At 32.8% G+C, this 11,955-nt stretch overlaps 1 protein-coding gene across 2 annotated transcripts in view; it reads right to left on the bottom strand.

The window, feature by feature from the left end:
• LOC130675458 (hemicentin-2-like) overlaps positions 1-11,955 on the bottom strand; it is a 441,088-nt gene that overhangs the window by 162,078 nt on the left and 267,055 nt on the right. For both annotated transcript variants that reach the window (XM_057481164.1, XM_057481165.1), the window contains exon 6: positions 10,375-10,602. In XM_057481164.1, coding sequence (XP_057337147.1) covers positions 10,375-10,602 — 228 coding nt within the window. The remainder of the gene's footprint in view (positions 1-10,374; positions 10,603-11,955) is intronic.

Below are 11,955 nucleotides of genomic sequence, written 5' to 3'. Positions count from 1 at the left end.
TAAATTAAATATATTTCGAAAAATAAATTAAGTATAAAAAATTTTAATAAATAATAAATACTATTATTTTAGAACAGAATAAAAGGTTAACCGATAAAATCAAAACAAATAATACGTGACAGCTACAATGATAAAAGTTTAAAAAATAGTAAAATAGTAAATTGAGTTTTTTAACAAAATTGAAAAAATTAATTTTATTTCAATTCATGATAATTTGCTTGTGAGTCGTAACTAAGAAAGTACTAACTTATAATGTTTTATTAACCTTCCGTTACACGCACTTTCTCTAGTGTCTCACTCGTATTCACGCCAACTCTATTAGGTTGAGTAGTGTTGTGCGGGAAATCACCGTATTGCGCGAGTAACGAAGGGTTAAAAAATAATTTTTAGGCAATGATAAAAATCATTATCCGAACCGGATTTGAATCAATACATTTTAAAATATTGTTTTAACCTCAAAAAATGAGCAAAGGCAAACATTAACGACACAATAACTATTATGAACTATTTTTAAACTTAATTTTCACGTGTTTATTTTCAATGAGAGCATGATTCAACGAAATTGTGCCCACAGCGAGCGCTGCGATCGATTCAGTTGTCCCCACCATATACTAGACTCCCTGCCGATAGTGAATTGTACATTATAATTAAATACAGTAAGATAATTTTCTATAGTCTTGGACTTTCTGTTGTTCTAACTCGAGACGGCTGTTGATTGGTTTTCTGTTGGATCGTTTAATGACTAATAAATAGTAGGGGAAGGGGGGGGGGGGGGGGGGGGGCAAAACGGGATACTTAACGAAAAATTTAGTTTTTAGGGACATGAATATCGTAAATTGGCTTCATTTTAATTCTATTTGAAATAAATGTAACGAATTTTAGACTGCTATCAGAAAAAAAATTTTTATTTTCTGCGGGAAAAATGGGATACCCCAAAAAAAAGTAAATTTTTTTTTTTTTTTTTTCAAGTGAATAAAATTGATGTAATAATGTCTTTCTAAATTGATGTAAGTAATAAAATTTACTCTCAACATATTTTTAAAGAATGTGCTCAACTGGTAGAGCACTCGGCGCGATACCGAATTGGTCTGGGTTCGATTCCCAGTTCGGGCTATCTATATTTTTCTCAATTTATCTATAAATTGTCTTATTGAGAAGGTTATTTGCATGTTTGCATGTTTAGGATTTCACTGTGTTTAAATGGTGGACACAAAAATGAATATTAGAAAATTAACATAACTGTTAATAATGTGATATTATAGCACTAAAGTTATAAAATATTACAAAATTATGAAAGTTACAATGTAACAGTTACAATTATGATGATTACCAATGTTTCTAAAAATCAATTAGTGAAATTCTCGCAAATCAGTGGATAGTCACTATTTCTACAGCTATAAGTATACCACTAATTCAACCAGTGGTATACTTATAGCTGGTTCCCAGTGAATATTCACTAATTTGAAGTGAATTTCACTGATTCATTTTTAGAGAGTACAGTTTTAGAGTTTTTATTAGTATTATTGTTGTTATTGTTCTTGAGTTAATTAAAGAAATAAATTTCTTAATTTGTGATACTTCATGAAAATAAATTTGTAGTACGATAAAATTTGTACATTTTTTTCATTTATACTTTTCGCAAAAAATATAAAAATGTTTTTTTTTTTGCTTTTAATAGTGTAAAATGATACTAGATGTCATTTTTGACCATTTTCGAAAGTTTTTCGAGAAAAAAAAATTTTGACGAAATTTTGAGGGTATCCCATTTTGCCGGCCTATCCCGTTTTGCCCCCCCCCCCCCCTTCCCCTATATCTATATATTTATAAAAAGTGTAGATTTGTCATATTTTTTACGGACAATGTGGACATTCTTCGCGATATTTATTCTTTGTAGTGTCATTTTTAACCAATTAGAGACGTGCTTTCTCACCATGAGTTGCAAAAAAATTTATTTATGATTAATTAAATAATCTAATTTTTTAATTATAAAACCTTATTTTAATATTAACCTTACTACCTTGAATTGGAAGCAGCTTCATCGAAGTTGTAATAATTCCAATGTAGCATATGAATGATTCCCATGCTAGCATAGAAATGATTACCATGCTAGCATGGCTAGCGTTACCATTCAAAATCGGACAAGCTACTACCCAGAGAGGAAAGTACCACGGGCCCAAGCTTGGCCCAGACTTGGCCCAACTTTGTAGAACCTTGGGCCAGGCTTGTAAGCCAGTCTTGGCCCAGCTTTGGTAGAAGCCTGGAATGATAATCTCGGGCCAAGCCTGGTTGCCAGACCTGGCCCATGCTTGGTTACCAGACCTGGCCCATGCTTGGTTGCCAGACCTGGCCCAGGCTTCCAGGAAACGAATAAATTTAATTAAAAAAAATTTATTGTTATTAACCTCGTAGAATTCATGATCATTAACGTTTTAATTATTTAAGGGAGGTAAATGATGTGAAAAAAACTCGGTGGAAATTCTGCTGGACTCTGGGCGCGAACTGCCGTCCTTCTGATTACTGGGTCCGAACGGTAGCTACTGGACGAACCTACTAACGTTGAACTGGTACATTTATGTGATCTACTTGTATAAACCATGGGTATATCCAAACTTGGGTAATCCTACCTTGGCCCAAGCCCGGGTAATCATTGTAACGGCCAAGGCTAGGTTACCCAGTCCTGGCCCAAGCCTGGCTTGCCATTGGATGGCCAAGGCTAGGTTACCCAGTCTTGGCCTAAGTCTGGGTTGCCATTGGACGGCCAAGACTAGGTTACCCAGTCTTGGCCCAAGCCCGGGTAATCATTGTAACGGCCAAGGCTAGGTTACCCAGTCCTGGCCCAAGCCTGGCTTGCCATTGGATGGCCAAGGCTAGGTTACCCAGTCTTGGCCAAGTAGGGGCCCGTTGTTCAACTCTGGCAGCTCCTGTATGGGTATGTCAAATAAATAATACGGCTAAAAAACTTGCGTTACCATGCTACATGGTAATAATTACTATGTTACATTGGAGAATATACCATTCACTTCTCTACGTGTATGTGTCATTTACGTAAATTATTATTTTATGTGATTTATATGAATGATCACTGAAAATTTTCAATCATTGAATTTGAATTAATCAAATAAATTTCCATTTATGAGCACGTAGAAAGTTGTGACACTACTCGCATAAAAAAAAATTTAACAAAATTTTTCATCGGTTACAATATTCTATAAAATCCTGCCCTTGTAAATTTCATTTACTCTATAATCAAATTCCGTCGTTTCATAAAAATATTTATCTGTTGGAAAAATCAAATATGTGGGATAATATTAATATACTCAACAATACAATTTTGTTCTTATAGAAACAGTGTCTCCACAGGCTATAAACAGTAACCAAGATCTAGTTCTAAAGAGAATTTTAATGAGAGTTTGCTCAAGAATCACTGACATATACGCTTTAATTGTATCTTCTGGCGAGTTAAGTCTCAAGCTCGCCCTTTAGGAAAATAACTCAAATAGTCTTGTCAGTCGTACACTAACAGGATTTATCAACTACAATGTAGTCTATTTTCATTTTCGCATAGGGGATCATAAGATCCTGTTGTCACAATCCTGACTTTGTGACAGGCTTTGCTATTTCTGATGCAAGAAACTAAGCTTAAACTCAAATGTATGAATATACAGAATATAATATTCAGTTGTTAAATAAATACACACACCAGATATTTTGAAAGTAAAGACGAAATCTCGGAGCATATATGTATTTAATGTTCAAATAAATCCACAGCATTGTATAACTTACGTATTTTTTTTTTTTTTGGTTTCATTTTTTTAGAGCTCTAACTTTTCGTTAATTTTGAAATATATTTTTCATGTTAAAATAGTTTGACCTCAGCTTAAAAATTTATACATTGTTTAAAAATGTATGAATATAAATTTTTAAATGTACACATAAAGCTTACGGTATATATATATATTTATATTTGAGAAATTTACTTTGGGATGCTTTGCCAACTGAACAATTTTCTCGCTTAGTCCGATTGCATCGTCAATTTATTTATTATATTTTCAGCAGTAGTATGTAGTTAACCGTAAATCACGTCGCTATATGGGCAACGTGACTATCAGTCCAATACAAAATATTACATTAAATTCAATATCTCAATTTTGGAATATATATATATATATATAAATATACATTCCAATGTAGATTAATTCTTTTCTCGATATTCAATACTTTTTTTTAACATAAATACGGACCTATACATAAACGCCAGCACATATATGTTACATGGATATATATATATATATATATATATATATATATATATGCTTTTATATCATTTTTTTATATTCTTAACTTTCTGGCAATACGACCAGCTGGTTGCACGTTATTAATGTTATCAATTGCAAAAGCTTTGATTGGTTTTTGACAGTCCCATCACTCTTAGCCAATACGTGTCCGCATAACACCGATATCCGATTTTCAGTCGGCAAATCTATGAAAAATGTTTCAATTTCGCACAAGCGAATTAAATATCGCACAGAATTGTTACTTTTTTTTTTTTATTTATTTAGATCTAAAAGCAATTTATAGCTTGGAAAAAGATTGCCATTGACGTATTTATTTAAAAATGACTATATATATTCACTTGTATATTGCAACCATTTTTCGAGTCACTTATGAACCAGTAGCCGACAGAACGCGACATAAACTTTTATTTGGCTTATCGTTCAAATTCTTTCTAAGTTGGGCGCCAGGTGCTTTGATAAGCATCAATAAGCAAATCTCGTACTGAACAGCTGAGAGCAGATCAGAGTAGTATCAGGCACAAGATTACGATTGAAATGACATATCAAAATTTTAAAAAATATAAATTTTTTTTTAAATATCCCGCCTTTTTGTCTTAGATGTCGCTCTTTCTTTCAATCCGACTGTTACGCTAGTGCTGCTACCAGTAGTTGATGGAGAGAAAAAGGAAAAAAATAATAACAGCAGTGAAAATAAAAATGAAAGTTAAATTTTTCGTGAATTACAAGTGTTTACGTTCTTATTAATTACAATTAAACCAAAAAGAGTTGGATAGTGATTTACAAAAGGGGTTTTGCAGTCACCAAACTAATGTTAATAAAAAAAATCGGTCTATCGGTTAACCCTACGGGCCAGCCCCAAAACTTCCCGCTGTTTTCGAGCTAGTTGAGCTCGAAAACATTATTGTGAGTAAATTTTCGAGCTCTTCGAGCTCGATAATACTTTTGTATGCCATTGTTTTCGAAAAAAACTTTTTTCAGCATTTCTTTCTCCCACGATATCTCGCGAACGAATTAACCGATTTTGATGGTTGAGGCGGCAATAGACGCGTTTTATTAAGTTCTAGAGCTGATTAGATTTTTAAATCGAATGATTCAATTTTTTTGTAGATATCCGAAAAAAAACTATTTTCACTATTTTTTTAATCAACGATATCTCGTGAACGAATTGACCGATTAAGACGGTTGAGGCGGCAATCGACGTGTTTTATCAAGTTCTAAAGCTGATCAAATTTCGAAATTGATTTATCGAGTCGTTTTTGAGAAATTTCAAAAAAACCAAAAAAAAAAATTTTTTTGATTTCTTTCGTCAACGGTTTCTCTTGAACGAATGAACCGATTTTGATGGTTGAGGTGGAATTCGACGCGGCTTATAAAGTTTTAGAGCTGATTAGATTTTGGAATCAATCCATCGAGCAAATTAAAAGTTACCCTGATTAAACAAAATGATTAAAAATGATTTAAAATGATTTGTTTTTTAATCATTTTAAATACTTTTTAATCCTTCAAATCATTTCTAATCCTGTCTCTTATGGACATTTAACGTGTGAAATCATTTTTAATCATTTTGTTTAATCAGGGTATCCAAAGAAAACATTTTTGAAAAAATTTCATTTTTGAAATATCTCTGAACGCACCCTACCGATTAAGTTCAAATTTTAACGGCTTCAAGATATTAACAAGCCGCGTCGAATGACACCTCAAAGATTAAAATCGGTTCATCCGTTCAAGAGTTATGAATATTTACATACATACATACGTACGTACGTACACACATACATACACTCGGACATAATCGTGAAATTAGTCAGGATAGCTTCCTAGAACCTCAAAACGTCAAAATCTGATAGAAATTCGGTTTTTGCAAATCGGACCGAAACTAATAACTTCCCGAATTATTGAAATTTTTCAATTTTCTCAGCGGGAAGTTAAAAAATTAGGTCCATGAACCGTTTCATTCGAGAATTATCATGATCACAAGAAATCAGTTAATTAATTTACGTCAAGGCTTTCCTTGACTAAATCATTTATTTTAAAAATAACATATTAAGAAATCAACTTTATGTTGTATTATAATTATTTTTCAATAAATTCTCTATATAATATAAGTTTCGTGCTATTTTAATATACTTAAAAAAGTGTAGAGATAATGAAAGTAACCGCGACGAAATAACCTTAAAATACATTTTATTATGTAATTTAATTCAAAATTTTGGATTGCATTTCCGCATACAATACTGTCACCCAGGAAATAAGGTTTGAATCTGACCGCATAATTATATCATCAGATCTGACAAAGCAGATCTGGCCAGACCTTTGAATTGTCTCTATCTGGCTAGATTCGACCAGATCTGATCAGATATAATTATATCTGGTCAGATCTAAATCATTTTCCCCGGGCAATAATGACGAAAATCTTTCGAGCTCCCGTGAAAAAAATCTTTTTATAACATTTTATTTACCGTTTTAATTCTCTAATTGTTTCACGACTCTCACTTTCAATTTAAATTAATAGCTTAATCGGTTTATTTGATCAATTTTATTAAAAGTATATAAAATAACTTTTTTTATTGTTTTTCATTCTTGTTCGAAAGGGACAAAAAGTAAAAAAACGATCGTATTAAAAGTTAAAAAAAAATGCATTATTCCTCAACTTCCGCATTTTACTCGATTCACCCTAAAATATATGAAATAAATGTACATACATGTATAAATTTTTTAGGGTGATAAGAACCCTCGTTTTTAAACGTATCAATATGTTAATCCTTATCAAAATAGCAGGCATCCATAAATTTGAGTGTGATCAATAATTTATTCGGCAATGTTTGTAACCGGATCGATCATTATCGGTTTCCTATCATATTTTTTTTCTATCCTATACATATGGGATTTTATGGATTAAGCGCTTACGAGTGAGACTGAGCACACACATTCTTGCTTTATATTTAATTACCTTTTTTATTTTTACTGTGTTCTATTCGTTAACGAAAATATTATTCTCAACGTAATTAGTTGGTTTAACTAATTTATTAATATTTAATAACCTAACCACAAATTGATCCCGACGTGATCTTTTTTGTAGGGCCGCGTCGAACACGTGTTTTACACAGTGAAAAATTCCGCGAGTTCTCGTGCTATTACGTCACGAAGTTTCCGTCGTGTTACTTTTTTCGATCGTCAATTAAGGCATCAAAAATACCTCAGAAGACTAAGCCAGAGAGTCAGCCGAACATCCCTGATTGCTGGACCATCGGTGGATTCATGGAAAAAATACATCCCGAGTCAAAATTAAAAAGGTGATTTGAGCCTTCAAATCCTACATGAGGGTAAGGAGGTTCAAATCATCTTTTTAGAATATAAAGATCCATGTATTAAAAAGGTAATTTGAACCTAAACGTGGTAACTTTGTCCGCTTTTACCAAGCTTAGGTTCAAATCATCTTTTTAAAAAGGTAAAATAAGCCTCCAGAGCCTAAATTTATAGATCGAGAAAGACTCTCATCGGATCGCGTACGATTGGTAAAGAAACAGAAGGGAAAAGGGGGCCACTAATTAGAAATGGCTGCCATGGTCGAAAAAAATTTGAAATTTAAAAATTTAAAAAATAATTTCTTAGCAATAAATGTTTTGTTGTGAGTTAAAAAATAACAAAATTTAAAATATTAATAATAATAGCTAAATTTATACGAGTAGGCGTTCGAATAGAATAGTACTATGTCATTCGAAATTCGAATAGAATAATTAGAGCCTTTGACTTATTAGTATATGATTAATTAATTATTTTATGTGAACAATAAATACAAACGAAGTATTGGAAAACGGAAACTGCCGAAGAATTTGAAAAAAACTGCTGAAAACTAATCTGCTGCCGCCGGGATTCGAAACCACGACCTTACGAATATGAAGCACAACCACTGCCGCACTGCTACTCGGACGCTCACGATCAGTTGGAAATATCTTTATGTGTAACAATAACATCATGCTAAAGAATTGAGCTCATTCGAAGTTACAGATTAAAAGTATGGTAGGCCATGGAGGGTTAAAATACCATTTTAAAAAGGTGATTTACTCCTTCATACGCTACTTTTAGGACATCGAGGACTTAAATAACATATTACATTCAGCGGCAAGTGCAACATCAAAAGAACTGAGGCTTTGGAGGCTCAAACTACTGTTTTAATTTTGACTCGGGATTACAATAATAGTACATGCAGGTGAAATTCATATTTGAAATATTGTTTTTATATTTTATATTTCCTCATGTACGTATCTACCACAGAGGAAATCGCTACTATACGTAAACAGCTTGCACTATCGACTGCCGAGTATAGCGAAATGATTACTCAGGAACAACATTTGAATACACGGTCCAGAGCATATCGACACTCTCGCCCTCGAAAAGTAAAAATTGGATTATTGCACCCGGCTGTGAATGGCAGGGAAATGCCAACGAGACTCACTAGTGTCGAAGTGTGATTTCAATCGATTTCACGCCGATTATTCATTAAAGATCGAGTCACTGGAATCGAATTTCCCGTGAACACTGGCTTTGATCTATCAGTTTTTTTCTCGCGGCTTGATGAAATCGTAAACAATACCCATAGGTTATCACTACCAGCTTTCTGCCGCAAACGGCATGACTATTAAAACCTATGATTTATCATCACAGATGATCAATCTTGGACTGCGTCGAGACTTCAAGTGGAACTTTATCGTTGCCGAGTCACCAAACCGATACTTAGTGACGATTCCTTCAGTCATTTTGATTTGTTAGTTGACCTCAAACGCAATTGCTTACGCGATGGCTTTACTGGTTTGACATCATCTGGTTATTTCCACGCAACGACAGCATTGAACAAAATCAAAGCTGTAGATAGTGTTTCCGTCTATACGAAACTGCGAGGTTAGCTCGCTGATATCACACGGCCTGGTCCATTCAACAATAAGAAGAGGAAACACTCAATGGCGCACCACATTCGTACAACACCTGGTCCACCCGTTTCTGGCAAAGCCCGACAAATTGAAAATTGCTCAGGAAGAATTTCGAAGAATGGTCAAGCAAGGCATTTGTCGGTCATCACAGAGTAACCTGGTCTTCACCACTACACCTGGTTGAGAAAAAAGACGGTAGACGAAGACCACGTGGTGACTATCGACCGTTAAACGACCGCTCTCTTATCGATAAATACGATATCGATAACATTTTTTTATGGTAACCGGAAATTGAATATATTTACTTGAAATGGAAGATAAAAAAATAAAATTCAGCTAATTTGAATGCACGGAAATCGATTATTTTCTTAGCGCTCTCACCCTTCCTCTACATATTTTATAAATTTTTTCAACTTAATGTTGCATTGAACTATATTATGGATCATTATTAGGAACGGGATTTTTGCCTTATTTTTTAAATGAGTAGTTCAAATTTTTGATATTACGGGGAAAATATCGGTCTTATTAAAAAAGTTCTCGAACAAAAGTTGTAGAAAATTTAATTTTATTAAAAAAATGTCTCTTATGATTTTCTTATACGATCAATATTAGCACCGTAATTTAAAAATTAAGATTCATAATTAATGATTCAAAATTTGATTAATTATGAAAATCTTAATTTTTAAATTACGGCTGTCTTATTAGTTCTAAGAAAAAATTATAAGAAACATTTGTTTAATAAAATTCAATTTCCTACAACTTTTGTTTGAAAACTTTTTTAATACGACCAATATTTTCACTGCAATTCAAAAATTAAGATTCATAATGAATGATTCAAAAATTGATTAATTATGAAAATCTTAATTTTGAAATTACGGCTGTCTTATTAGTCTTAAGAAAAAATTACAAGAAACATTTTTTTTAGGAAATTCAATTTTCTACAACTTTTATTTGAAAACTTTTTTCATAAGACCAATATTTTCCCCGTAATATTAAAAATTTCACACCACTAATTATCAATTATTTTTAAATTAACGCAAAAATCTTGGCCCTAATCATTATGATTACATATTTTTGAAATGTCTATTAGATAATATTAAATATTGATCAATAATGGTATTAGTGAAACATTAATAAGGTATAATACTTACTTAAAAGTTCGATAATAACTGTGGTCGATGGTGGCTCAGCTAGATGGGTATTATTGGCTTTGCACGTCAATTTAGCATGATGTTGGCTTCGAGTTAGATCTTTTAGCGTAATACGGTTCAAAGTAATGAAATTAATATCTCCCGTTGGTCCCTGGACTTCACGTTCTTCGTACGTTGCGTCAATCATTCGGTTTTCGAGGTACCACAGAACTTGAGGTTTTGGTTTACCTGTCAAAATATATGCTATTTGAGATATCTGTTATGTTAGGTAATTTTACTAAACACACCTCCAGAATTAGAGAGTAATCAGTTAATCGTAATCTATATCCGGAAAATTATTACGTCAAATTTATCATAGTAATCAAAAAATTTTTTTTATAAATTCCAAGTCTTTTTCTCGATAAATACAGTAATAAAAATATTTCCAATATTATCGATTGAATTTTTATAAAAAACAATTTAGGTCAGTAAATAAATAACATTAATTTAGTTGGTTCTCGCGTGTTCGAACATTCTTCATAAAAATTTTTCAGTTATTTCAACATAATCTGCTTTTATAATATATCGATAACAAAAAACTTTCATTAACCCTTTCGCGGTTTGGAGTCTCGAGGAGTCTCGGTGTGAGCTGTGTGGGGATAAAACCAATCACAGTTCTCAGTAAGACTGTGTAAGTATCGGTTCAATCGTACAAGTGCATGCATCCTCCCCCTTCTACTATTTTTTTGCCCCTTCTCTACTAAATAGGCTAGCGCTCTCTCACTTGAAAACGAAGACGTACAATCCGAACTAGGGATTCAAGGTCGACCGGGAAAGGGTTAATTAAGAAAAATTTGTTACAATCTAACTAAAAATTTTAATAAATCTTACCGACGCGGCTAACTAAGTGTACAGAAATAGGTAGGATTAAATAAAGGATAAGCATGTGGCACGATATATGTATATATCGATATATCGTTATAACGTGCCACACGGTAGGCTATTCCGAACACAGTTTTTTTTCTGTATTTTTATCTACCACATCTTAAGTGTAAGCTCGCCTATATCTGGAAGTAATTTTTTTTTTCTAAACTAAAATGAATTTGAAAAATTTACTGATTCAAGCTCTTATAGGTCAACAGATTATGTTGTGGTTAAAATCAAAAAGTAAAAATTTCAATAAAACTGGTTACATCAGCTAAATAATTTTTTTTTTCTAATAAATTAGAAGTCCACGGGATTATAAAGGTACGAAAATAGTATATTTGTGGTTAAAATCTTTTTTTTCAATAAAAAAAATAAAAATTTTTTTTAAGCTATTATTGGAGGGCCATCGTGCCCCAGAAAATAAAAAATTTTGTTTTTGAGTTTTGGTAAAACCATAATGGATTTGCTTAAGAAAGGACCAGATTAAGTTGACCTATAGATTAAAAGCCATAAAAAATAATGTAACGGGGTGACCTGGTGTTCGACTGCCAGGTCAGCAAAAATTAAATTTCGCGCCCTTCTAATCTGCGCACCCGCCCTTGCGTCGAATTTGGTTTAACGGCGCGAAGGTAGGGGTAAACTGGACACCTCGTCGCCAGACGACACAACCGAAAA

The sequence above is a fragment of the Microplitis mediator genome, chromosome 10, assembly GCF_029852145.1.
Source record: "Microplitis mediator isolate UGA2020A chromosome 10, iyMicMedi2.1, whole genome shotgun sequence".
Classification (NCBI taxonomy): domain Eukaryota; kingdom Metazoa; phylum Arthropoda; class Insecta; order Hymenoptera; family Braconidae; genus Microplitis; species Microplitis mediator.
The sequence above is the reverse complement of the archived record's forward strand: the minus strand, read 5'-3'. Positions and strand labels throughout refer to the sequence as shown.